Here is a 23,557-nt window from a genome sequence, read left to right as displayed (position 1 = left end):
AAGCATTTAATGCAGCCAGGGATTATATACAACTATCTGTCAATACTAAAGGCCGAGCAGCTGGCACTAATTGAGGGAAAGGAATTATGGGTAGTAGCTGGCACAGTGCACATCGCAGCTTTGGAGCTTGCCAACTAATACCCATTCCAAAAGTGCCACAATGAGGCTCAGGGGTAGTAAGATACTGTAGCTTTTGGACAGAAATCAAGTCAGGGAGTCAGATGTCACTCTGCAATTCAAAGAGCAAGAGGCATTTCTAAGACCGCTGTTGTTCATCCATGAAAAAGCTAACAACGCCAGATATGTAACAACAAAACCACAACACTGAATGTGTGGGCATGATTCAAACAGATGGGAGGAACAAATTTGCATATGGGAAAGACTGGCATCACTGCTCTTGTGAATCTAATTGAATCTCTTGTGAAGCAGATTGATTTATTTGTGATTTATTTGTAATTTGAAACTAAAGAGTGACCTTACTTGCCACAAACCCCTTACTTTGCTTTTATCAGCGTTCTCAAACTTGGATTTATTTATGGAAGTGTTTTGCTGAGCATACATGTGCTTTCTCAGCACCGTTCTGCCTCACATTCACACCTGGGAGCTGCCCAGTGCAACCACAGTCTATTAGCCACCGAGCAGCTACACTGGAGCAGCTGGGTGTTCGGTGCATTGCTCAAGGGCACCACAACAGTAGAAGTGGAGAGAAGGGCAGCGTTTCCCATTCACTTTCCTCACCAAAATCTTTCAAGCAAGTCCGGGAATTCTAGCCATCGACCGTCCAGAAATACTTTCCAAAGCCCAGCAGACCCCTTTCTTTTCATGCTCAGGACGGTTTCTAAATTGTGCTTAACATTTTACCAAAGAGCAACTATAATAGGTCTGGTTTGAGCTACTATTATTTTTGGCTAGCATTAAGAACAGACTTGTTAAAGGCCATTTGTGATCTGATTTAACTTCTGGAAAATGTATGGTATTTTTAGCCTCTCAATTTAGCATCTTATGAGGCATAACTTTAAGCAAGCTGACAGCCAAAAGGTTACACAAATTTCTTTCTTCTTCAAATAGGACCTGGACTTGAGATTTAACTTGGACTCAAGCATTAAGACTTGGACTTGAATGAAGTGATGATAAAAAGTCTGTAGATACACAGGTTTAGGCCATTTATCACTTGTAAATTAAATCAAATCCATTTCTAAATTTGTTAGATTTATTATGACTCAGTAACATTTCATGATCTATTTTGTGTGCCATCAACTGTATTTACAAACATAACCCATTCAAAGTTTACAAAATGAGTTAAAAGCACATAATGTGAAAAAATAACATTTATTGTGTTAAGGTTGAAGCAAAGTTGAAAAGCAAAAGAGCGGATTAGTAATAATTCAGGTCGCATAGTTTGAGAATAATCAACTGCTTAAAAACAAGTTGTTTCAAAATGGGTCATAGTTCATACACGACTGTTTCTGTACAGTAATTCTGAATTTCCATATATGTGTCTACTTTTCACAGCTCCAAAGGTCTGAACAGAGCCTTAGCTTCCTGGTCTGTGGATGGGACGTCAGACAGGTGCTGGAGAAATGGCCGTCTGTGGATGCAGGTCTGGTCGCTCTCACCAAGCTGCTGCTCCATCCGTAGAAGGGTTTCCTCCACATCTTCCCTGGTCAGATTTGTAGGCAGCTGACGGGCGAGTCGAACAGCTTCACCCTTTGAGGGAACAGTCGCAACACCATCAATCGATAAATCAAAGAGAATAATAGATACAGCAACACATTTTTTTGCATGACCTCAATTCAGATGTCACTCTGGTGTTCAATATCTAACATTTCTCACTTGCAAGTAGTTTGTGACTTTGAGCGGCCGGCACTCCTGCACAGTCTTAGCCTTCCTGTGCAGAACTGCAGTCAGGATCTCCCTGAGGTCCTCCACGCCGAGGAAAGGCACGCAGTCTGCCATTGCTGTCACTTCCAGATGTCTCTCGGCTGACGGGAGTCCTGGCCAAAACAAGCAGAAAACAAGGATTAATATACTCCAGACACTATTACTATCTCCAGGAAAGAATAATAAATAAATATTGTGGTTTACGCCCGGACTGGTGACCAAGTTAAACAAGCGAAGGGCCAAATGGAGTGTTAAATGACTATTACAAGCCCTCAGCAGACTGGAAGGAAGTTGTCTTGTAGGGAGGGAGAATGATGGCTTCGCTCTTCATGAGGAATTACTGCAAATAGCGCACAATTCATACCTCTGATATATGACTTCGGATGCGAAATGAATTCAGAAAGGTATTAAAAAAATCTAGAGATGCAGAAACAGTTACAATATTTCTTGCATATTTTTCCTTCAGAGCGAGAATGATTTTGACGGCCTTGGTACTTACAGTGCTGCTGGCTATTTTGCCTGTGCTAGACCGCACAGTCCAGTACATTGCCTATGGAAATTCATGTGGAAATAAACTATGACAATATTATAACTGACGGTAACACATCTACTTAATGTAATAACTGCATATTTAACTCCCTACAGAAATTTGCTGTTTTGTTTGTGATCTTCACTTTTATCGTATTTCATAGTCAAATAACATGTCAGAGAAATCCACACAACTGACCCCAATTTTCATGAATTTCTGCATTTTTGCCACAATAAGACATAAACATCTGTATAATCAAACCAAGTTTTGGAAAATCAACAGCAACACATCTGCAACATCACACATTTGCAGCAATCACTAGAAAAAGCCAGAGAAATTCAGCGGAGATTGTGCGATGAAACCATCTTACATAGTGTTACCTCCAGTCCCACGCACACCCACTGAGGTTGGCAGTGCCAACTGAAAATTCCTAGAATTTCCTAAAGGGCAACCGTTCTCATCACCTGCACACTGGGGTACAAACCTACTGTGAGACCATATTGTCTGGCAGAGTGACAATCTCAACTGAGGTGACTCCTCCAGCACCAAAAACAACCAACATTCAGATGACCCTGTAAACCCTTTGCAAGCGAAAGGAGAAATAACGTCACTAAAGTGAAGAAAACAGCTGGCAAACACTTCAAGATTAGTTGCACTTATGTATAGTGACTGGCACTTATTCTGGCTCATGAGGACATTATGTCTATAATTTGCATTATCCTTGGTTTTCAGTCTATTTACCCCCGTACAACATAGTTAAACTACTTTGATGCATATTCAGCCAGATATTAGTGCAACGAGTGTTCATGAAGTGCTAAGCCTTGAGAGAAGTTCTTACCAACACAAAGTATTCAGGTTGCCTCTGAATGATCCCCCCCACAATGATGGCTATTAGATATAATAATGAGAAAAGGAAACTTGTATAAATCACAAAACAATTTGTGATCAACCTTCTGCACTAATTTAAGTGGTTGATTTACAAGGACACTGTTAAAGTATGTGGCAATTGTTGAATTAAAAATAGCTTTGTTCAAAAACAACTCTGCACTGTCTAATGAACCTTAAATCTTGTATGTTTGTCCAAACAGAAATATATCCAACAGGTTTTCAAGAGTGTTGTAGTTGAAGTCTGTGATTTGTCATAAATTGTCATTTCATATTGGAGTAGTAATTAAAGTTGCCAGTCTGCCAAAAGTAAGTAACATATCAAAAATTGTAAGAAAAAATGAAAAAATTGAACTTAGACAATATATCTTAAGCTTCTGTCTTATATCACAGTCCCTCAACATCTAAAGCTCTAGAAGATCTAAAGTCCCTCTTTCATCGTTCATTGTTTTTGCATTGTGGACAGGTTTTCAGAGAAAAAGGGATAATTTGTCTTATCCACAACTAATCCAATACTGACACAGCAACGCTGTCAGAAATAATTGACTATAATCCGGTTACTCAAGACTGTACGTTTGACATTTCTAAATGATTGGTGAACTATGACATTAATGATGGCCAATGGCTCCAACCTTTGTAAAATAGAACTGGACAATCCATGAGACCTTTAAACAGCATGAATCAAGAAATAAGAAAGGCTTGTTTTCTCTCTGAATGATAGTGTGTGTTGTAGACTTGTATGTTGTACTGTTACATGTAAATAACGTACAACTATTTATCAAAAAGAACATGTCACATTGAAAAAGGATGGAAAAATATGCTAAACATCAGCAGCTGAATGCTCGGTCAATCAAAAGCATATTGAACTGGCTCAAACCACAGGGGTGGGGTCACAAATTTAATTTCCCATTAATTTACCTGGAGTGAATCTGATTTTAAACCCATTCGCCACAAGCCTGGGATCAGAGAAGAAGGCCCCTCCGTTCAGCTCTGGGCTTTGTTTCTCCATGTTGCACAGAGCCTGAACATACTCAGGCCCTCCTAGAAGTCTAGAAAAGAGAGACCAGCGTATGTTTAATATATTGTATGTTGGGGAATTAGATCAGATTAATAGAAACCTAGGATTAGGATTTACTTGTATCTAAAAAATCATCTCAAAAATCTATATGCATGTTAAAGAAATTGGATGAGCCTGCAGTTCTATGCGACTGTCAGGATTGGCATTTTGCTGGTAGGTGAGAAGTGAGTGATATGTTACCCATCTGTTAACTGTATAGGGTTCTGCAGACTCACTGCTGGAAGTATATTATTCTCTAGAAGTCTCTTAAACAGCAAGGCCTCCTCCACCCGAATTGGATTTAACAACATGAGCTTTCGACCACATAAAACGACCCAGGCACTCTGAGAGGCCAGCCGGTTTACAAGACGGAGGCCCCGCGGTGCCGGGCGGCTCTGGGATGAGAGGCGGCGGAGCTGCAGCCGAAGGGCAGCCACGCTGCAGGGGAGGGGGTGCGAGGGCTTGGGCGCGGGGCTCCTCGTCTTCTTCTGGGGCTGTGCAGTGAAGAGCTGGTCTAGCAGCTGCTGGTTGGAGAGCGGGGCCTTGCGTTTCTGGCCCTGCAGATGGCTCCTTGGGGTGCCAGCGCTCGGCTGCCTCTCGGGGGCTCGCACGCCTTCAGCAGAGGCCAGCTTGGTCCGGTGGTCGTGGTTCTCCACGTGCTTTTTTGCCTTCTCCTCATACCTGCAGAGTTCAATCAATCAGTCATTAAGAGTGGCAATAACAGCGAATACCATCTTTCTTTGGAATTAAAGCTATTCCAGTTTATCATGTTAACCCTCCCTGATACTAGTTACAAACCCAAACGCCTTCATTTGAAAGAAGTGATTCAGACTGCTGACAGGCCAGACAGTTCTTGTTTCATATATTGTGTCTATTGATAACTAACTAGTCAGTTAGTTTCAGCAATTTCTTCTGTGTAGTACAGCTGCTAAGCTGCCATCTATCTGTTGTCTGTTGTTGTCTAGTGACTATTTAAGTTTCAAAAAAAAGAATTTAGCTACTGGGACCAACTTGCGTCATACTTGTTGCTTGAGAATCTGGCATACATAGGCTGCTCGGACACAATACTTTCCTGGGCAAAATAGGGATTTGCCAACTCATGCTTCCATAGATATTCATATGTTAAGCATTAAGGCTTACACTTCAGCACCCCATTATTCAACTGACCTGTTTCGTGAACTCGTGTAAGTATGATTCCTAGAAGTGGTGTGCCACTTAACAGTGGCGGTGAAAGGAGCCAAATATTTGCCGCATCTTATTTCATGTTTAAGACAGCAGTAACGCAAGGCAGGATTCTAAACAGATGTCTTTTTCCATACACTCTTCCATACCTTATATAAGGCCCCGAGTACTGCTGATACACATTTTCCACCCTTGCAATTACTTTAAATTGGTATGCAGTAATCTAACATAATTGGGTTGAAGTGCTTTCAGTGCAGTGTAATGGTGTTATTCCATGATGCTAGCTGAGTGGATAGAGATCAGAAGATAGCACAGTTTGTACTTTCTTTTACTGGCGTGTCTGTGTGCATCTGGATATTGTTAGAAGTTACTAATGACTGCGTGACAGGATTTACTTATAGGCCTATTTGATATATGGTTTTGATGCAATCCATAGAGTGAAAAGGTAAAGACGACTTGCTCATGCCCTGTGCATTGCACTATGCTCTCTGGCCTCCTCATATCATTTCATAAATATTTTGTTCCCAGCACAAGTGAATAAAATGCTTAGCTCTAAAAAAAGAAAAAGAAAAAAAAGCACACCTTGAACATGGAGAATGGATTGGCTAGGTTCCCTACAAAAACTGCATATCCATCTGATTGCCTGGGCATTTTTTTCCAATAACTCTTTTTCAATCCATCCCTGTCTTCTGTTCATTGATGTAAATCCTTTGACTTTGAAGGGAGCAGGGGTCAAACACAAATGCTCATTACCTCCATCTGTTCTGGGCCGATTCTGTTCTTGGCTAGCCAACTAGGTGCCACTCTTTGTATCACTTAAGAAGTAAACATAGGGGAGATTTTAGATGGACAAAGAGTCATCTCATGTATGGAATTTTTTGGGTGTGACGAAAAATCACAGTAAGGTTAGAAAGGCTGTATGATTTAGGTGAAAAATCCACTTGTCGCTGTGCTCATCTAATGTACACGTACGTTGGATGAATTTGAAAATTGGGAGACATAGGATCATATTAATCAATTTCACATGAATCAATATTTGTCTTCTTGGTGCCACTGTGAATGCCTTTACCTTTAGGAAACAAAAGTAATCCTAATGGGTAGTTTTGGGGTTAAATGTTCAATGAATGTTAAATGAAACCAGCGATGAACGTAAGACTTGCGAACGCTCTGGATACATGGCATACTTTGGAAACAGGGAAGACATTTCATCATGCAGAATACCTGTTTTACTGTGGAAAATGTTGCCTACCTAACCTAATATTAGGCACAGTTGTCTGGAAAATAAAAACATAGCTCATATCAACAAAATTTCCAGGCTATGTTTTACACATGCAAATGACAGGTCAATCTTTTTTCCCCTCTCTCTGCCTTGCAAATAACAAGAAATGGAAACAACTGCTTGGAAGGCGAAGGTCTGGAAACTCACTTCTTACGGTCTTCCTCCCCCAGGTTTTTCCATCTCTCGTGAACGGCGGCGCTGATATCCTGGAGGCTGGCTGTGGGTTTCTCCCTCAGGACGTCCGCTCTGGCCTCCTTCTCGAACAGCGCGGCGGGGGACAGCGGTGCCCTCATGGCCCGGTTGCTGATCAGGTCGTAGGCCGTCAGAGCAGCCCGTTTCTCCGTTATGGCATTGAGCATCTTTTTGTTCAGGCTGCTGTGACCCTTGACCTCAGCCGAGTCAGAGTTATCGTGCCTGGAGGGTTGGTGGATTTTGACGGGCTGCAGGGTGTCTCCTGTTAAGGGGTCCGTCAACGCAGTCCCCCTGCTCCAGTCCTCAGCTGATATCTGGTCTTTGCTTGTGTCTGCGGCTAACTCCGCGTTGTCCACGAGTCTCTCAGGAGACTTGCATGCTGAACCTGTTTCTGTTGTGCCGCTCAGAGCCATTTCATCATCAAAGAGGGAGAAGTTACACTCCAGCCCTCCTGGGACCTGGTTGACAATCCAGTCCTCTGCTACAGAGGAAGACGAGCTGCTGTTTGTGGTCTGGTGGTCCAGTGATGCCTCAGTGCTCGTCCCTGTTGACAGAGCTGCGTCACAGCGTTTGGGTGCAGCTTTGACGACGTCCACATCACGTTCAGTGAGACTGTCGTCCCGCTCTGCACTTCCTCTGTTGGCTGCTAGTGAAGCCTCAGCCTGCAAGGGACCGGGTGGTGAGGAAGATGCATCATGGCTGAGTTGGTCCCCAGGTCGGGGCTCGGCGGTAGGCCGGTAGCCATAGAGAGAAACCAGCAATACCTCCACTGCAGTCAGCACAGCCTCCTGAATGGCAGACAGCAGACAGTTGGCAAGCAACATCTTGATGCTGAACAGAAGTTAATCTCCATTAACAAGGTCTAGGCAAGGTTTTCGGTTCATTTTGCAAACGAAGATCAAGACTGTACCATGACTGAAATGTTCCCTGTTGCTGAATTAATCAAAAAGTGCCTGAAATTTACATGGCAGCCTACAGATTCTGACCAAAAAAAGTGTTCTTTTGATCAACATTTTGATTAACTATACTCACGGTATCGTTTAAAACACTAGCCCTTTTTAAAAAGGTAGAAAATGATAATAGCCACCTTGTTGTGAAGAAGAACTTGGGTCTTGTCTGGTGTCAGATTGACGTCCACTGAGGAGGGCGGGACAGTGATTTTAAGCAGGAGGTTGGGGTAGCGATTTCGGGTTGAGTCTGCCGGATACTGAGCCGTGTAGTGTTGACGCAACAACTGATGATCAATCACAGAGTTGAATCAGGATGATAATTGTAGACGATAGGGAAACACCACAGAAAAGAATGGTATTAGGCTCCGTCAAAGCAAAATATTGTCTGTATCACATTTATTCTATTGATTTATCGACCATTATTCTACCTTCATTATGTCTTTTTGGTGGACAGGCCGGTTGTTGACAAATATGAATGTTTTGTCGTGGCTAGTTGAGCTTGTAGAACAGTAATCCGCTCCAGGCTTGGGAAAGAAGCCATCTAACAAAATCTAAGAGAAAAAAAATGTAATTAATAATACAGAAAACAAGAGACAACCACAAGGTGTGTGTCAGGTATATAATACATAAAATTGTTGATTCAAATGTTGTGTCCCAAAGCTGTTCGGAAAATACACAATCTTTAGAGTAAGTATTATCCCTACTAACCATGATTTATGACAAAATTATATCTTAATCCAAACCAATTAAACACACTGGCAAACTGTTACACCCCACTAAAACGCTTGTAATAATGAATTACAGGGAATTTTCTGAAATGAGAGCTTCAAATTACTCGATATACACAAAATGCACCGGGTAAACAAATTAACATGCTCAGCAGTTGGCTGGCACAGGAGGCGTCTAATTGGACTTTAACGAACACTCTTAATTACTAGTTTTGAAACGCTGGACAACAGGGGTTTACTTTACGTACACTTTACCATTACAACATTTACAATTAGAGTGACACGGTGGATCCAGTCCACTGACTGCGCAGTCATGAATGAGGCCATTAATTCACTCAGCCCTGGCAGCAGCATACAGTGCCACAGCATAATTAGGAGGAGCAGCTGAGTCTCATCCCCGAAAGAGTTCACTGCATTCATTTCATACATTTTTTGCTGACCAAATGTCAAGATTAATTTCATTGCTATTTCTGAAATATGACCAAGGAAAGACTGAAGTCCGAAGTGTGATGACGTTGGAGAAAAGATGTTCACTCACAATATGTATCACCTACACACAGGCTTCACACTGAACATGCCCAACCAGCTGCTGTTGAATATTTGTCTATTAAGATTTGCATCTTACCTGATGACTGATCGCCTAGAATCACACCTGAGGCAGTTCTCATGAGCTATAATAGATGACTCGACATAAAACTGAACAATTTAACTGTTATGATGTCAATGACTGTTAAAACACCATGAAGAATGTAAGCTAGTTTGAAATTATGGAAAGCTATTAATGTTCTACAGATTGTAGGGGGTGAATACCCGCACATTTTTTTTCACATGGCCCAGGGCTCATTATTAGCAGCAACGCAAGCCAATGAAGTTAATAAATGCTCTGCAGTTTCAGGTTGGGGCACATATGCTTCTCTCTATTTCTGCTCATTAGGGTCACTTTATGAGAGCACGAATGGCACCTTTGGCCCTGAAGGGCCGTGGCTATGTGTAGTCACGCTGCCAAAAAGGAGTGTCACATTTTGTTCTGCAGAGGAATGGCTCTTACAACAACTCTCCCCGAGCGAGGCCCCTGTGGGATTGTCAACCTGGATTCCGTGATCGCTAAGCTTCGGTCTCGGGGACGGAGAGGAGAAAAGTCCTCTTTCATTGCTACAGGGAGTAAGGGGAAAAGGTGAAAGGTTGTTCTCATAACTGGGCACCAAAGTGCTGCAGCAAAATAACAACAACAAAGAGAAAAAGGAGAGAGAAACGGGGTGAAAAGGGCTGCTCCATATCTGTCAGACCAGATTAGTTGGGAGCTTTGCGGCAGGTAACAGCCACATGACACCTACCGTGACCAAGCAGAAAGTTACCGCTCAACAGTAATTCAATTACGATCAGCACAGCAAAGCTTGGCTAAGAAAAATCACTCACTCCTCATCAGGAAAAAACACAAGAGAAAAGGGCAAGGAAATAGTTGGCTAGCCACCAACTGACCACATTTGCTGGCTTGAGACCAGGCGTTTATGATGAGGTTATTAGCTCACGGCCAAGTATAACTTGCGTGCTGATTTTCACTGCAAAAAATATCCATTTTAACAAGTCATTTAATCTTTTTCTAAAATCAGTGAGACAAATCAGTTATCGGGGTGAGACCATTTAACTTATGTCCAATGCACATCAACTTGTTTCTTGTCATTTTCTTAATAATAGTGGCACACGATGTCAAAGATGTTGACACTTATTTCTAGAAAAGTCCTGAAACAAGTGAAACTGCATTGGAAACAAGTGCAATTATATCACGCACTTGACAGAATTTAACCTGCTTAGGGTTTTAATGACTTATGATATGAGAATAAACAACATGTTACAATGGATTTTTTTTTGCAGTGAGATTCCTATGAGGGATAAGACTGTCTTTGCAGCTGAATTGCCATAATACCTCCATAATGAAGGGCAAAAGGGCATGGGAGCAGTGAACGCAACGGTATGGGAGCAAGGAGTCCAAGAGGTGTGTGTGTGCATAGGCAGGGAGGGGTAACATGCGGCTCTGTGCCAGGTCAGCAATGGTATGTGCCGATGACGCTCATCCATCAGAGTGCACTGCACTCCATGCGGTCTCTCCAAATTCACTGCATCATTTGTTACAATGTTCGAGGTGACTTTGTCCAGCTGAGTTATGGTCCATGTGAAACAATAAAAACAGATAAATGCGAAACCTGATGTAACAAATACCTGTCCAATCAAAAAAGAGAACCCTAAAACCTGTTATATGACTGAACTCCAACTGAACTCCAACTGCTTTATATTGCCTGGTAAACTATATCAAACTGGCCATGCATTTTCCTAAAATGTGAAATGATATTTTGACTAGGACTGCTGACCACCAGGAATTAATAAACAATATTTTGTTATGGGATGTCCGAGATACTCCTTGCAAGCAGTTCTCGAATAGTTACACAAGCATGAAACACTGACAAACTCTGGTACTGTCCCTACACTTGAAAATATTTTGTTATTGATGAACAGTATTTTGACAAGAACTGCCTAATAGAGCTGCTCCATGTTCTTTCTCATCTTGGCATTTTTCCCCTCAACTAACCTCTGGTTGCTCTTGGTGATGGTGGCAAGGGAGCAGGTTGGCAACAGCGCTGGGCCCCAGCGTAGCTATGAGGGCACTTCTGTGATCGGCCGCCTTGGCCTTCTGCCAAACCGCCACCTGGAACAATATGACACCAGTCAACTTCAATCAGTCCACATCAGGAAAACCAGATTGCATACCCACCTGTCAAGATAGCTAACTGGGCCACCAATCCTGGGCTCTGGGGTTCATACCTCGTCTGTGTAGAGACTCAGCAACATGTGGGCACGAGGCAGTGGTAAATTACTGTTTTAATGTTCAAAATGTTTCAGTACAAATCCCAGAAGTGAAATCTGAAATAATGTCCCATTTTATGTCCAAGCTTTACTAGACTATTTCAGAAACCAGGGCAAGGAACATCAGCAGAGATGTTGAGATGTCTTGTGATTCTGCAAGTATTCAACTTTATGCCCCTATCAGTAATTCAACATGCTGTATGTTTTCACATTCATATATTGCTGTGGAAGTAGTTGAGATGACACATTCTAATGCTAAGAGACTCATGTCATTACAAACAGTGGCCCAAAAGTTCTACTTTGTACTTTGTACTCTCATTTGGTCCAGGTCTTGAAGATCCCCTAGAAAAATACCTCCCACTAAATGGTATACTGGTAAATTATGTAATGAACGTGGAGGGTTCAATACATAAGGGTCAATAATGAAATATGCTGAAAGAAAGCAGCAGGCAGGAGCTAGAAAATATAGCAAAGATTGTCCTTATCACAGGATTTTACAATAAAAGTTTTGTTCCAAAATGTGATCATTTTTTAAAAAGTGACACCTTTTGTAACAAAATGATCGGTGTCACAAAATTAAAACAAATTATGTTACTTTTACTTTTTTTTTTTTTTTAAGGACAGCAGGTAACTAAAGTCATGATTTTCTTCCAAAATGAATCTATTGCGTTTTGGATAATCTTGCATATGTAACATTGAATACAAAAGCAATTTGACATCCTTAATACATGACAATTGTAATAACATTAACTTTCCAATCATGCTTGTGGAACTGCATGAAAGTAATGATCCGGTCAGATCTGAAAAAATTGAAGATATGAAAGCAGGACACATATTTTGACACCCATGGGTGGGCTTGTCGTTAGCGTCCACCAGTGAATATATCTCCCGGGTGTTGATTTCCAAAAGCATGCACTCTGTAGCAGGGCATGTCTCAGCTATGAAATATGCAATTTGGCGCATGTAAACGGATCACTCCTGTAAACAGTTCCTGAAGAAGCTGTGAAACACGACACAGGCCGAAGAGCAAAGTTCGAGATACAGGATAGGGGCGACCGAGTGCTGATGGTACAAAATGGGGGCACTATCCTCCCTTGACGAGCTCGAAATTGATTTCAATGAAAGTTATACGGTGGTCGTGTGCCCCCCTCCCTGACTCACCCCTCAACTCGTCCCTCCTGTGACCCCTCCCCCCCCACCCCCATCCCCTTTTGTGTACAAACTGGCTGCAGCCTGAAACAGAATCTGGGGCCGGTCTGCAGCTGCGTTCAGCAACTTACTCAGGCGTCATAATCTGCCAAATTCAAGTTCACAGTCAGCCATAGTTGTGTTGTGGACACCCAACAGTTAGCTGTGGGAATGGGCGTAAGGGATGGGAATTTCTAATTACTAACTAATTCCACTGCCGGTTAATCTTTTTTTTTCAAATAAAATTGTTTTTTATTGTTAATATTGTATACAATATTCAATATTACAATATTACAAGGTACATCACAGTTGTACAAGCTATTGTTAGTGTTAGGACAGTCATAGCACTATAAGAACAATCAAAAATAAATAAATAAATAATAATAATAATTCAAAGTAAGTATGCACTTTATGTTCATGCAAATGCCCAACACTTCTATCTGTTGCTGCTGTTGAGCAGAAGCCCTGCACCCCCATATTGTCACATTTCCATCCGTAACAAAATGTACGATGTTTCTCTCTGTGTATCATAGACCATGTTACCACCCCAAATCCAATGCAGTCCCTCAGAAATACATAGGCTTCCATGTGAATAGGAGATTACTATTAACTCCTCCTAAATAAATAACTCTCAGGGTACAGGACCTCTGCCCAGCAGTAGCAAGCCTACCATGCTTGAGACTTATTACAGTTTTACATGATGCCAAAAATGGTCCCAGGTTTCCTTCATTTTTCCATTACCATTGATCCTACCTAACATATTCTCATATGCTGCTATTTCAATCATTGCATCCATCCACTCTTTCATATCAGGGGATCTCGAACATTTCCAATTGCGTAATATCATCCTAGCTGCTGTAATATTACCAATCATTATAAGGGTGAACTCATTATTGGTAACGTTTGGTATAGCTGTCCTGTCCCCTAAAAGACATAGTAGTGGATGTGGAGGCAATGTTGATCCAAGCCATTTCTCCAAGGTTCCCAGAATCTTACACCAAAATGTATAAACCAAAGAACACTCCCAAATCATATGTAAAAAAGTACCTGTGTCCTTTTGACATTTCCAACATAAATCGTTAGTTACTAGTCCCGTTCTGTAGAGCCTAGATGGTATCCAATAATATCTATGTACTATCTTGTAATGGATGAATTTTCCTCTGATTAATATTTTTGCCAGTATTTGACAGAATTCTTAACCAATCGTTATTCTCAATATTACACCCAAGATCTTTCTGCCATATTATTCTGAGGTTATTACATGAATCTCCAAATAACTGATTACATTTCCTGTAGAAAACCGATGCTTTTTGGGATTCACGTGGTAATTTTAAGTACTGCAACAAAAAATTTTCCTCATTGAGGTTAAAATTAAACTTACTACTAATACAACTCCGTATTTGTAGGCATTTCCAAAAGTTTCTTTTGCCTTCAAACTTATATTTCTTAATTAAATCAGAATATGACATAAATACCCCATTCGCATACACCTACAGTATTAACCCCTGTGGACTGCCACTGTTTCCAATACACCGTTTTTTTCCCTATCCGTATTTCTGGATTGTACCAAAGTGAGGCATAGGATTGTTTAAAGAGAGATATTTTGCCTATTTTATGAATTTTACTCCAAATCTCCGTTGAGTGGGATAAAACAGGGTTTGAGTTTGACTTTAACTGATTTCCTGAACGCTGAGAAAGAACATCAATAGGGCGATATGGCAATAACAACTTTTGCTCTATAGTTACCCAGTCCATCCGTAAATCTTCTCCACAACAATGTTTGGCCAACTTAGCTATTTCGAAAGATAAGTTATACATCCTCACATCTGGTAATCCAAGGCCACTCCTTTCCCTTGGAGAACACATTTTACTCATTTTAATTCTGGGCCTCTTCCCTTCCCAAAGGAAATCTTTGATAATCTTATCGTATTGCTTGAAAACAAGATCTGGTATAGTCATCTGTAACATCATTGACAAATAGTTAAATTGAGGCACTACCACCATCTTAATTACATTTGTTTTTCCCCATAAGGAGAGCCTTAATTTTTTCCATTTATCCAAAGTTTTGATTTTGTTAATTAGAGGTTCAAAATTCAACATCATCATTTCATCCAAATTTTGGCTTCATTTAGTTCCTAGATATTTCATCCCATTTGGGACCCATCTAAAGTTGAAATTAGTTAGTATTTGAATGGCAAAATTTGGATATTGGCCTCAGATTTACTCCAATTGATTTTATAACCAGATAACATTGAATATGACTGGATGGTATCCATTAATGGGTCCCTAGACAGTAATAAAATGTCATCGGCAAATAACATTAATCTGTGTTCCTTCCCCCCTCCTTCTACTCCTTTAATTCTCGAATTTGCTCTTATCGCAGTTGCTAAAGGTTCTAGAACAATGGTGAAGAGTAATGGGGAGAGAGAACATCCTTGGGGAGTTCCTCTTGATGTATTAAAAAATGATGAAATTATACCATTTGTTATTACAGCAGCCTTTGGGTTTTTATAAAGTATCCTAATCCATGTTTTAAAGCTAGGGTCAAATCCAAAATATGACAGGGCAGTGGTTAGGAAACTCCACTCAACCCTAGCTTTTTCAGCGTCCAGGGAAACAGCGGCGATTGGGAATTTGTCTGAAGAGTTTGTCCACATTAACATTCGTCTCATGTTGTCAGCAGATGATCTTCCCTTAATGAAGCCTACCTGATCAGTGTGAATTATGCTTGGCAAGACACTTTCTAAGCGTGAAGCTAATATTTTAGTTAGTATTTTACAATCTACATTAATGAGACTGATTGGTCTAAAATTAGAGGGTTCAGTTATGTCTCTGTCTTTTTTAGGGATCAATGTTATCAGTACCTCATTAAATGTGTTGGGTAGAAATCCAGTTTCAAATGCCTCTAAATATACTTCAGTCAATATAGGAGAAATTATGTCAATGTATTTTTTATAGTATTCACTTGGAAAGCCATCTACACCTGGTGATTTCCCTACTTTCATTGACATTATGGCAACCCTGACTTCATCCTGTGTAATTGGAGTGTCCAAGAATCTGACCTGTTCTGGTGACAAGTTAGGCATATCCATATTAGAGAAAAATATTTGCAACTGCTCTTGTTCAGGGCTAATTGAAGATGTATATAAATGATCATAAAACTGTTGGAAAACCTTGTTTATCTCCTTTGATGAGTATACCAATGAATGCCCCTTCTTTATTGCCGGAATAATATTAGAGGCATTCTGTTGTTTCAACTGTCGAGCAAGGAGTCTACCGGCTTTTTCGCCCCCTTCATAGTAGTTTGTTCTCAATCTAAATAATGCATATTCTGCTTTTGTATTATATATATTATGCAGTTCAAATTTTAGTTTACATATATCCCTGTACAGATCATCAGAATAGTGCCTTGCCAAATCTTTTTCCATTGTAGTGATTTCTAATTCTAATTTCCTTAAATGCTCAAGGTTTTCCTTTTTTCTTTTAGATGTTTGTGCAATCATTTTCCCTCTTATATATATGCCTTGGAGGCTTCCCATACTATAGATAACTTTTCTGTAGTCCCTTTATTATGTTCAAAGAAAAAAGTCAGGTCCTCAGCCAACATTCTGCTAAATGTCTCATCCTGTAATAGTATGGTATTCATCCTCCATCTTCCTTTCCTACTTGTTTCTGCATTTAAATTAATATAAAGTTCTACAGGTGCGTGGTCTGACAATGCAATTGCACCAATTTTACAGTCTACTACCTGTTCAATCAGAGAGTTTGATATTAGAAAAAAAGTCTATTCTTGAATGAGACTTGTGACAATGAGAATAAAATGTATATTCCCTTTCACATGGATTCACCAACCTCCAAATATCAACTAAACCCATATCCTCTGTTAACATGTGGATAGCTGTCCTGTCCCTTGGTACTGGTGATATATTTACTTTTATCAAGAGCAGCATCCATCACTTGATTAAAGTCGCCTGCTAATATTATTTGTCCCTCCATGTTTCCCAGAGTATTGTTTGTCTCATTGATAAAATCAGAATCCTCTTTATTTGGTGCGTATATATTGCAGAACACTACTTTAATACCATTGATAAGGGCTTCAATACAAATAATCCTTCCAGCGTTATCTTTAAATTCTTTGAGCATTACGAAAGTTACATTTTTATTAATTAGAATCATTACCCCACTTTGCTTACTGGAGAATGATGTGTAGAATACATGTCCAACCCAATCTCTTTTAAATTTAAGAGCTTCAGTATCTTTGAGATGTGTTTCCTGTATAAATGCTACATCAGCCTGTCTATGCTTAAGGTATGTCAAAATCGTATTTATTTTGATTGGATTCCCACAGCCATTAATGTTCCACGTAATGCATTTAACATAATTATCCATTTTCATATAATGTACTCCATGCACAGTTGTGCGTACAATTACGTGTGCTGTATGACTGATCCATGTTACAAAAAATTGCTGATGTACCTTCTATCCACATTTAGATTGCAAAATCACAAACACAAAAACCCAGCAAGAAAAACGTACCAAGATAATACCACATTCTTGTTGGTCGGGTATAGATTATTAGAGATTAGAGAATGTGTTCTCAATAACCTACCTGGTAAAATAAAGGAAATGAATGAAAGAAAATAAAAAAAAGGAGAGAAAAAAAAAAACAATATACAAAACAGACAAACAAAGAAACAAACCACTTAATTTTTGGTCCGTAATGCCCCGAGTCAGCTTACCAACCTACTTGGTCAGCTGTAGCAGAGCAGCACACTGTCCAATGGCCCCAAACCCACCAAGCCTACACGACATTTCCACATTAGTTGTTCTTCTGTTCAATTTGTGTCCAGTTATTCTTTGCAGCCACAATCCTCTCGAAGTTAAAGTTATGTAACAGACCAAACAACTTGTCTAAAATGGGCCAAAAACAAGCATAACTGACTGGCTTTTTTATTGTGTATACCAAAAGTACGCAACCTCTGTACAACCCTGATTTTTTTCCCCTCGTAAAGTTAACAAATATAAAATCTCCAATTGTCGACTACTTCACCCAGCAACTAATGGACTAGTCGTTTAACTGCTCCCATCGCTAATGGGCATCAACAAAAGCTCCTCAAGAGAAACACTTTGCAGTCCATGCTGTTCATTTGCAGACCCGTATTCTCTTTTTCTCCTGTACAATTTCCTTCTACAATATGGAATTCATTGATCCCTCAATGACTGCGATCTGTCCAAGCCCTGAGGCAGCAAAGCAGCCCCAAACCATGACGCTCCCTCCACCATGCTTCATGGTTCGGATGAGGTTTTGGTGTTGGTATTCAGTCTTTTTTTTCTCCTCCAAATATAGCAATGTGTCTTTTTGCCAAAAAGTTAGAGAGCTAGATAGAGAGCAGTGGTTTCCTTCGTGATATCCTTCCATAAACACCACTCCAGTTCAGTGTTTTTCTTATAGTGGACTCATGAACACAGATATTAGCAAGTGCAAGAGATTCCCGCAGATCCGTAGCCATTACTCCCTTGAGCATTGTACGGAGCGCCCGGTCCTAGGGAGAGTAGCAACAATGCTGACTTTCTTCACTTTTTCTTCACTTTCCTCACTTCACTTTCTGCCTGACTGCTGATCGACGGAGGCCCGAGTCATTAGAGATCTTTTAACCCAGACCTGAATCTCATCGCATTGGCTGAAATACCTGACTCCAATTACTTCCTTTCATAGAATGCTTTATCCAAGAGGTTCATACGTTTTCCATCCTAGATTGTGAATGCTTCAACAATGTCTCTGATAAAGACATGAAAAAGCACAACTGTTTGTGTGTTATTTGTTTATTCAGACTGTGTTTATCTATTATTTGACTCAGCTGAAGATCAGACCTCATTTTAGGAGAAATTAATGCAGGAATCCAGGCAATTCCGAAAGGTTCACAAACTCACAACTATATGTTCAGATGAGGTCATTAAAATCATTCAATTTGGGTTACAGGTTGAAAAAGCTCAATCAAATGTTTTTATAACTAGTTATAATAAAAGCTCCATATTGCTCTGAATATATTATTTATAACTGATGAAATGTCAACAGCAAAACAAAGTAGAATTTGTTCTTATACCATCTGAAAATTGATGAATGTCTGAAAATGATCTGAGCTGCAGCGTGCATTCAAAATTAATTTACTATCTAACTAACTATTTACGCAAGTAGATGTGGTCTCGAATTGTTGTACATTTTGTGTGCACCAAAGAACAAATCCGAATGTGTGTTTTAAGACCAAACTTGTGTGTATGAATTAAATTATATGATGATGTGATGATTTTTGACTATTCCCCTCAAAAATCACATCCACTCCCATTCTAACAGCCCTACAACCAATTCACAACTATAGGAATATTTAATTGCGTGCATGTGATTTTGACAGCAATGGTTTCATATCCCATTGACTTGCATTCGCATTGACAACAAGGAGGCTGGTGACAATTTCTGAGGAAAAAAAAAAACACTGGCATGAAAATGTTTGGAACTTCTTCAGAGAGGGTGATTGATTAATGATTTATAGGATAGGCATCTATAAATCCTCAACCTTTAATTTAAGGGGATTTCTATGGAAAAGCCAGGTTTCTATATGGACGCTCACCCTAAATAGCACAAGGAATAGTTACATCACATCCTGTGTATTGTGTATTGGTAGATATAATAGCACATTAGTTGCATTAGCAGTGATTTTACATATATCAGTGTTATCACTGAGGTTACCACAAATGACGCTATATTGTAAACACTCCAGGCTTATCAACCGTAATTGAATGGGCTTTCAAGCCAATACTGGTGGGACATGAGACATCTGAAGACTGATGGGGACACCTTGTGGTTGCTGTATGAACATGTAGAAGACTGAATGCAAGCAGGGATCAAAGTCCTTTTTGAAGATGGATTTCAGGAACATTAAAACCTCATTCTATTCTTAAAATCATTGAAATCAATCTACAGGCCCTAGGCTCTAGGAAAAGAGTTTGTACACTGCTCTGTGTTTTGTAATCCAAACAATTCAGTAATAGACTAGCTGGTTGATTGCTGGGTGGTGTGCTAGTCGACAACAGAAATATTAGTCTTTACATTAAATTTAAAGTTGCCTAAATATTAATAACAGTTTGGTAATTTATATTTATTACATTTGTTGGGGAAGAAAATGGGTTATACTTTGCCTCCTTGGTACAGGTTGTGTGTTCAGGGCATACATAATAAAACAGCTGCCAATTACATCTGTTTTCATATTCTTCTATTTTTAGATAAGTTGGTTACATAACTTTCGATTAATCACCAATGAAAGAAATCTCCAGCTCGGTAGGTAAGTCTGAAAAGTGATGGGAGAGTTACTGACTGCCACTGTACCTTATTGTGGGTGAGTGTGAGCCGCAGGTCGGGCTTTATAACGGCATAGGCCATCAGCAGGTCCTGCACTTTCTTCAGTTCCTCCTTGCACTTCTTTGTGCTGGCATAGTACTGCCGTCTCACTGGGAGATTCTTGAAAAGCTTCAGCACACCCACCGTGGTACCTGGAAAACACAAAGGGCAGCAATGGGCAACCTTTTCTGGTATGAGATTTACTTTTTTCAGTGACTAGGCTGCAGAGATCTACCTGCATCAGTCAAGGCAGATTCAGTGAAAAGCAGGACTATTCATAAACAAGGAGGAAAACAAGAGCCAGGGCACTCCAGAATGGGTTTAAAAGCCTTTATTCTATTTGGTTATTCATTATGAAAAGTTTAAAAACTGTGCCCATAATAAAGGCTTTTTACTGCATTTTAGACTGCCTTGGATCTCTTTTTCCTATTGATTAGAAGACCTTTTTTTCCATAGAGCACCCAAACCTACTATCTTTACTATCAGAAGGTAAGAAACTTTCCATTCTCAATTCTGATTTTCAAGATATTCATAAACAGTGTTATGCAAGCATGAAATAATTAAATAAATTCATATTCATAATAAAGTAGAAATTCTGGCTATTGGAGGAGACAAACATTATGCAAATTGTCAGTGTCATGGCATCACATTTCCATCATTACACACAATGAAACTTGCTGTCAGAACATCCATGATGTCTCCAGCTAATGACGATTTCTACAGCTTTTGTTTATTTACATTTCACAAAGCAACGCATTCATTAATTTTGTTGCACGTTGGTGCTATAATTTTTTAGCGTGAGGGTGATGATTCAATCAGGGTGCCTCGGTCGTCCTGCTGGCTCAGTGATCTAAGGCGTGTACCATGTAACCAGGATTTGAACCTTTGTCGCATGTCATCCCCTAGTCTCTCTCCCAGTTTTTTGTGTGTCTATCTCTACTTTGAACTATGTAATAAAGGCAAAACATACCAAAAAATAATAATAATAACAAAAGGGGGTGTCTTGCCTTGACCCAAGTGAGACGGTTTCTGAGAGACGATCTTCCCTGTGAAGTCAAGTGTGTACTGGGTGCTGATATCATCCTCCTCTGTCTTCGTGGTGACAGCCACCTGAGGGAAAACCACACAGTGAGACATCAGATCAACCTCACTGCTCTCCGTTTCAAGTTCAAGCTCCAAATGGAAGAGAAATGAACAAATCGATCATTGCCCAACACACAATGCATTTAAAAAGTGAGTCAAGCAACATCGTAAAGCATCTTTGAATTCATATTTGAAACAGCTGGACCCTAGAACTGCCTGGAAAGCAGTGACAAATCATACTGCTGAGTTAACAGTCATATAATAACTACAGTGAATGAACACTTCTGACCTCGGCCACGGTGCAGACGGAGCCCAGGGCTTCTCCCCGGAAGCCGTACGTCTCCAGCCGCTCCAGGTCGTCGTGGCTGCAGATCTTTGAGGTGAAATGTCTCACGGCCATCACAGGAGTATCTGCAGCTTTGATTCCATGGCCGTTGTCTCGTACTTCTATCCGGTCCAACCCGTAGTTCTCCTGCAATGTGAAATTCAACAGTAACAGTAAAGTTTAAGTTAACATGCTTCCAATTCAGTGGGAAGGTAAATTATTGAGCCAACCATGTTCTATCTATTTCTATTATTTATTATTTCATTCTATGAGTCATGAAAGGCTAAATCTGGTCTGAATGAGGTTTTAACTAGAGATTAAACTAGAGTTTTACTTCACTGACCTGCAGGGACAATATGGTTTGTTTGTTTTCATTAATATCTTTACAATTATTTGTTATGTCACTCCATGCTTCGACACAAAATGGGCCAGAAAACATATGGTCACATGGTCACACTTTCCTCTGCCAGTGTACAACTGAGTAGCCATGGCATCTCCATCTACCTTATCAAATAACCTCAGATCTCAAGGTCTGTGGAGTGACCTTTTTATACTCATGCAGAAAGATCAGTTTCAAGAAATCACTAAATATTCTGACCAACTCCTCAGATGCAAAACAGTAAACAGTAGATGTGCCCTGAAGCATTTCTTGGGTATCAGCCTCCAAAAGACTAAAGCCCACTATCCACATTGATTTTAGCTCAGTTAGTCCTATCCCTGTTACAGATAAAATTGTCTATCTCCACTGCTTAAGAAATCTCAATTGCTCTAATGGGTAAATCTGTAGTCTGTAGGACACTGTACCAGTTTGATGTCAATGCTTGAAGCTCCAGCATCCATGGAATTCTCCATCAGCTCCTTCACAACATTCACCACAGACGTGACGACCTGGGTGCTGGACAGAAGCCGCACGGTGTCTGGAGGCAGCTGTTTCATGATGCCAGGTTCCTGCTAAGGCAAACAGCCTGCTTTCAGTTTGGGACCGAGTGTGACATTTGGTGCATTCACATACAATCAGGGCCATGGCTCGAATAGAACCGGTAAGGGTGGAGTGAGACATGTAAAGTTTTTGGGCCGGTAACTTCCTAGTCCAAAACCCTTCAATCAACCGCAATCTAGTGTACACACCATGCCATAAAACAGAAGGACAACAATATTCAAACACATTCAGGTCTCCTGCTGGAGCCTAGGGATAATGGGCATATTAACAGTAGCACATGCTGTTAGGAAAAAAGTAATTCAGCACTGCACATTTGTTATTGTTTAGAGAATGAATTGGCAAAAATATGGAAAATGGTAAAGATGACTGTGAGCACACCCAGATGGTTTTTCTGCAGATATGAGCACATTTCTGACGGGAAACTATGCAAATACAATCTGTGAGGCGACAAAATCTGTGGAGCGTCTCCAGATTTTACATCTTGATGTTGAAGTCACAGGTTTTGATTTCTGATCTTGATTTCTGGCTTTAGGAGAATTCTTCATTGCACAAATACTGATTTACTGCCGTAGATCTTAGAAATAACGTGAATTCCTAAAGTAAGGGCTTCCAGTTTAACTAATGAGCACGCATGCACTAGCAATGACACACTGCCGCATCAACACCAATAGTTACATCTAGTAACTTTCATCTAGTTTGGATTAGAAGTTACGTTCTTTCAGAGAAGACAACTAAAAGGATCTCAGATGTCATATGTCATGTTGATAATGCCCTAATTCGGTTACTGGGTGTTTTGGAGAAGCAGTTCAAGCTAGCTAGCTGCTCTGCAACTTATCTGACTTGGTTAAACTAGTTAGCTTGCGAGTAAAAAGCCCGTTTCACATAAACTGCTAGCTACATAAAGAATTACGAACCCAGATGATGATAAACTGTTAACTTACTGACTCGCTGGAGGCTCTGAGGCGGCAGCAGTCCTCGTGGGATCTTTCATCAACAAACAACACAGCGGAAACGACGTGAAGTTCGCGCTTTACGCCCCTCGAATAATCCAAATCGGCGATTGGTTGGAAGTGATGTTGAGGCGGG

At 40.3% G+C, this 23,557-nt stretch overlaps 1 protein-coding gene across 2 annotated transcripts; it reads right to left on the bottom strand.

Annotated features, from left to right (window-relative positions):
- Nucleotides 1–1,310: 1,310 nt before the first annotated feature.
- Nucleotides 1,311–23,470, bottom strand: pms1 (PMS1 homolog 1, mismatch repair system component). 2 transcript variants are annotated; one of them, XM_071921673.2, is made up of 13 exons: nt 23,417–23,470; nt 22,336–22,482; nt 21,496–21,678; nt 21,131–21,233; nt 20,112–20,275; nt 11,268–11,384; nt 8,384–8,506; nt 8,093–8,239; nt 6,961–7,793; nt 4,554–5,033; nt 4,214–4,344; nt 1,834–1,994; nt 1,311–1,707 (listed from the first exon to the last, which is right to left on the bottom strand). In XM_071921673.2, the coding sequence occupies exons 2-13, from the start codon at nt 22,465–22,467 to the stop codon at nt 1,507–1,509; spliced, it is 2,775 nt and encodes a 924-aa protein (XP_071777774.2). In that variant the 5' UTR covers nt 22,468–22,482; nt 23,417–23,470; the 3' UTR covers nt 1,311–1,506. The 2 variants fall into 2 exon arrangements, with proteins under 2 accessions (XP_071777774.2, XP_078142195.1); XM_078286069.1 differs by having other exon boundaries at nt 22,336–22,479; nt 23,413–23,467.
- Between the last annotated feature and the right edge of the window lie 87 nt (nt 23,471–23,557).

The sequence above is a fragment of the Centroberyx gerrardi genome, chromosome 10 (assembly GCF_048128805.1).
Source record: "Centroberyx gerrardi isolate f3 chromosome 10, fCenGer3.hap1.cur.20231027, whole genome shotgun sequence".
Classification (NCBI taxonomy): domain Eukaryota; kingdom Metazoa; phylum Chordata; class Actinopteri; order Beryciformes; family Berycidae; genus Centroberyx; species Centroberyx gerrardi.
This window is presented reverse-complemented; position numbering and strand designations above follow the sequence as displayed.

What these genes read in the sequence shown, in the direction of transcription:
- pms1 (XM_071921673.2), bottom strand. Translation starts at nt 22,467, where the DNA reads ATGAAACAGCTGCCTCCAGACACCGTGCGGCTTCTGTCCAGCACCCAG. An exon ending in TCACACTCACCCACAATAAG is followed by an intron (nt 11,385 to 20,111) that starts GTACAGTGGCAG and finishes ATATTGTTCCAG; the next exon opens with GTGGCGGTTTGGCAGAAGGC. An exon ending in ACCAAAAAGACATAATGAAG is followed by an intron (nt 8,240 to 8,383) that starts GTAGAATAATGG and finishes ATTGATCATCAG; the next exon opens with TTGTTGCGTCAACACTACAC.